Source organism: Babylonia areolata, chromosome 23 (assembly GCF_041734735.1).
Source record: "Babylonia areolata isolate BAREFJ2019XMU chromosome 23, ASM4173473v1, whole genome shotgun sequence".
Taxonomy (NCBI): domain Eukaryota; kingdom Metazoa; phylum Mollusca; class Gastropoda; order Neogastropoda; family Buccinidae; genus Babylonia; species Babylonia areolata.
In genome coordinates, this window is record NC_134898.1 from 15,670,426 (window position 1) to 15,675,425 (window position 5,000).

The 5,000-nt window shown below is 46.4% G+C and overlaps 1 protein-coding gene across 1 annotated transcript in view; it reads right to left on the reverse strand.

Moving 5' to 3' along the window:
• Window positions 1-5,000, reverse strand: part of LOC143298296 (cubilin-like) — a 435,974-nt gene that overhangs the window by 19,977 nt on the left and 410,997 nt on the right. The window contains exon 15 of the mRNA XM_076611114.1: window positions 1,676-1,746. Within this exon, the coding sequence (XP_076467229.1) occupies window positions 1,676-1,746 (71 nt within the window). The remainder of the gene's footprint in view (window positions 1-1,675; window positions 1,747-5,000) is intronic.

A 5,000-nucleotide genomic window follows, 5' to 3' on the forward strand; every position in this document is an offset into this window, starting at 1 on the left:
ATATATATATATATATATATATATATATATATATATATATATATATATATATATGTGTGTGTGTGTGTGTGTGTGTGTGTGTGTGTGTGTGTGTGTGTATAAAGCAAAAAAAGCGTGATTTGATTTCGGCTTCCTGTCAAGCACTTTGGGAAATATTATTTTCAATCTCAATCTTAACAATTTACTGCCTTGCGGCTGTCTTTTAGCATTTCATCAGAGTCTGTTATAACAGAGATCAGAATTTACGTAAATATGAAAACACAATAATGACGTTACTCGCTCTGTCTCTCTCTCCCTCTCTCTGTTCCTTGATATCCATGTCTCTATCAAAGATCGATCCATTTACCTTTGTGTGGCTGGAGGGGGCGGGGACGGGCGAGGGGGAGTGAGGGAGGATGGCGATGAAGGCGGGTGGGAGGGGTGGGTGGTGGGGGGGGGATGTCGGGGCTGGGCAGAGGAAGTAGAAAGGGATCGGAAATGGTTGCATTATCAATTTGCCCCGAATGAAAAAAAAAAAAAAAATCAATATTAATCCAAACCAACACAGGCCAGGACCGACCATGCTATTCTTCGCTCTCTATCTGTCATAAACAAACATTCTTGGAACTTTTTTGCTCACACAAACCTCCTCCCACTAATGGGGCCTTTGTTTGTATTGCAAAAAATGTGAGGCTGGTTGCAGCAGCCGATTGGCTCGTCAAAAAAAAAATGGAAGCAGTTCTCATCTCGCCACGCCCCTCCCGCATTTCATGTCTGTATCTCTCTGTCTGTCTAGTCTCCTTCGCCCCCCCCGCCCCCCCCTCTCTCTCTCTCATTATCTCGCTCTTTGTCTGGTTCCCTGTCTCTGTCTCCGTCTGTCTGTCTCTCTTGTCTCTCTCTCTGTCTGCCTCTGTATCTCTGTTTGACCACGGTGTGTGTGTGTGTGTGTGTGTGTGTGTGTGTGTGTGTGTGTGTGTGTGTGTGTTGTCTGTGTGCGCGCAATATGAAAAAAACCAAAAAAACTACAACAACAAATACATTCAGGCGCAATATGAATATAACAACATCAACAACAATAACAATAGTAGTAATAGTAGTAGTACATAATGTTCATAAAAATGGTAATTGTGAAGAGCATTTATTGAAATTATTATCTGACTTTCATTTTGTCCAAAATTATGCCTGGTTATGCCCTTTGTAAAGTACGTGTGTGTGTGTGTGTGTGTGTGTGTGTGTGTGTGTGTGTGTGTGTGTGTGTGTGTGTGTGGAGGGCGGAGCTATAAATGTATGTATGTGGGGATGGATGGATGTGTGCATGCGAGTGTGTGTGTGTGTGTGTGGCATTGTGGCTGTAAGAGAGAGAGAGAGAGAGAGAGAGAGAGAGAGAGAGAGCGCAAGAACGCAAGAACTTTAATGTAAGGTCACCGACCTGAAAACATTGTGGGTGCACGTGTTGCACACACACAGCTTAACTGAAATAAAATAGGAAGAACAAAAACAATCCACTTAATACACAGTGAGCTCACTGAGATCAAGTAAACTAAATGAAAAGCACAAGGCTGATATTTCTGTTCAGGGCTGAAAGTGCTCTTCTCTCAGTCTTAATACAAAACGCTGAGAGAGAGAGAGAGAGAGAGAGAGAGAGAGAGAGTGTGTGTGTGTGTGTTCGTCCGAGTAAAGGGAAGTAACTCTTTACCAGTTGTGTGGATTTCTGTCCAGGAGACGTCGAAACCTTTGGCTCCTAAAGATGCTGGGGATGTGATGAATCTGCAACACACACACACACACACACACACACACACACACACACAGAGAAATATATTAATAAAGCAAACACACGCATACAAACACAAACACATTAAACACACACACACACACACACACACACACACACACACACACACACACAAAGAAGCAAAGCACACACACACACACACACACACACACACACACAAAGAAGCAAAGCACACACACACACACACACACACACACACACACAGGCACAAACAAACAAACACACACACACACACAGAGAGAGAGAGAGAGAGAGAGAGAGAGAGAGAGAGAGAGAGAGAGAGAGAGAGAGAAATATATTAATAAAGCAAACACATACGCATACAAACACATTAAACAAACACACACATACACACACAAAGAAGCAAAGCACACATACACACACACACACACACACACACACACAATAATAATAATAATAATAGAAGAAGAAGAAGAAGAAGGCACCACTGAACACCACCGAAGTGACTCAGCAGCGGTACAGGGTCTCCTCTGGTGTGTGGTCTCCTGGCGACCTAACCTCTTTGGTTCCCTGCGGACTGGCCGACACTGGAACGGTGACGGACAAACCCGGGTGTGGCCCTGTATGGGGGAATCTAAAGTAATGAGCGGCGTGAGAATAATGCCACTGAAACGGTGCAGATGATGGGGCAGCAAAAAAAAAAACAACAAAAAAACAAAACAAAGCAAAACAACAACAACAAACAAACAAACAAACAAAGGTAAGTTAACAGGACTTTGCTTACCTCAAATGGAGGGTTTCCCGGGCAGAGAGGTAGGTTAAGACTTTCATCACCTGAGACTGAGGGTGTCCACAGAAGAGAGGGAGGCTAGGAGGACTTTCCTTAACTCAGAGCGAGGTAGGTATGTATGGAAGGAGGACTCTCCATTCCTGAGAGTGAGGGTGTCATTAGCAGACAGGTATATTGGGAGAAGGGGGGTGGGGGCTTACCTGAAAGTGAAGATGTCCCTAACAGAGAGGTAGGCAGGTGACTTCCCTGAGAGTGAAAGTGTGCCTAGCAGAGATGTGGGTTAGGAAGACTTTCTAACCTGAAGACTTTCCTTACCTGAGAATGAAGGTGTCATTAGCAGACATGTAGGTGGGGTGGACTTTCCTTCCCTCAGACTGAGGGTGCCCCTAGCAGAGATTTAGGTTTAGGTCCTTACCTGAGAGTGAAGATGTCCCTAGCACACAGGTAGGTAATATAACTTTCCGTACCTGAGAATGAAGATGTCCCTAGCACACAGGTTGGTAATATAACTTTCCGTACCTGAGAGTGAAGATGTCCCTAGCACACAGGTAGGTAATATGACTTTCCGTACCTGAGAATGAAGATGTCCCTAGCACACAGGTAGGTAATATGACTTTCCGTACCTGAGAGTGAAGATGTCCCAAGCAGACAGGTAGGTAATATGACTTTCCGTACCTGAGAGTGAAGATGTCCCTAGCAGACAGGTAGGTAATATGACTTTCCGTACCTGAGAATGAAGATGTCCCTAGCAGACAGGTAGGTAATATGACTTTCCGTACCTGAGAGAGAAGATGTCCCTAGTAGACAGGTAGGTAATAGGACTTTCCGTACCTGAGAGAGAAGATGTCCCTAGCACACAGGTAGGTAATATGACTTTCCGTACCTGAGAGAGAAGATGTCCCTAGCACACAGGTAGGTAATATGACTTTCCGTATCTGAGAGTGAAGATGTCCCTAGCACACAGGTAGGTAATAGGACTTTCCGTACCTGAGAGTGAAGATGTCCCTAGCAGACAGGTAGGTAATATGACTTTCCGTACCTGAGAGTGAAGATGTCCCTAGCAGACAGGTAGGTAATATGACTTTCCGTACCTGAGAATGAAGATGTCCCTAGCAGACAGGTAGGTAATATGACTTTCCGTACCTGAGAGTGAAGGTGTCCCTAGCAGACAGGTAGGTTAGGAGGACTTTCCTTACCTAAGACAAATATCACTTAAAGTGGAAAGACGTACATCTGAAGCCTTTGAGCGAAGGAGTCCATTGCAGACAGATAGGTTTGGGAGGACTTTTCTTACCCGAGAGTGAGGGTGTTATGAGCAGACAGGCAGCTTGGGAGGATTTTTCTTACCTGAGGGTGAAGGTGTCCCTAGCAGAGAGGTAAGTTAGGAAGACTCTCCTTACCTGAGAGTGAAGGTGTCCATAGCAGACAGGTAGACTGGGGGAGAAGTTTCCTTACCTGGGAGTGATGGCGTCTCTAGCAGCCAAGCAGGTTGTGGAGGACATTTTTTACCTGAGAGTGAGGGTGTCCCTAGCAGACAGGTAGGTTAGGGAGGACTTTCCTTACCTGAGAGTGAGGGTGTCCCTAGCAGACAGGTAGGTTAGGGAGGACTTTCCTTACCTGAAAGTGAGGGTGTCCCTAGCAGACAGGTAGGTTAGGGAGGACTTTCCTTACCCGAGAGTGAGGGTGTCCCTAGCAGACAGGTAGGTTAGGGAGGACTTTCCTTCCCTGAGAGTGAGGGTGTCCCTAGCAGACAGGTAGGTTAGGGAGACTTTCCTTACCTGAGAGTGAGGGTGTCCCTAGCAGACAGGTAGGTTAGGGAGGACTTTCCTTACCTGAGAGTGAGGGTGTCCCTAGCAGACAGGTAGGTTAGGGAGGACTTTCCTTCCCTGAGAGTGAGGGTGTCCCTAGCAGACAGGTAGGTTAGGGAGGACTTTCCTTACCCGAGAGTGAGGGTGTCCCTAGCAGACAGGTAGGTTAGGGAGGACTTTCCTTACCTGAGAGTGAGGGTGTCCCTAGCAGACAGGTAGGTTAGGGAGGACTTTCCTTACCCGAGAGTGAGGGTGTCCCTAGCAGACAGGTAGGTTAGGAGGACTTTCCTTACCTGAGAGTGAAGGTGTCCCTAGCAGACAGGTAGGCAAAGAGGACTTTCCTTCCCTGAGAGTGAGGGTGTCCCTAGCAGACAGGTAGGTTAGGGAGGACTTTCCTTACCTGAAAGTGAGGGTGTCCAAAGCAGACAGGTAGGTTAGAGAGGACTTTCCTTACCTGAGAGTGAAGGTGTCCCTAGCAGACAGGTAGGTTAGGGAGGACTTTCCTTACCTGAGAGTGAAGGTGTCCCTAGCAGACAGGTAGGTTAGGAGGACTTTCCTTCCCTGAGAGTGAAGGTGTCCCTAGCAGACAGGTAGGCAAAGAGGACTCTCCTTACCTGAGAGTGAAGGTGTCCAAAGCAGACAAGTAGGTTAGGTAGACTTTCCTTAC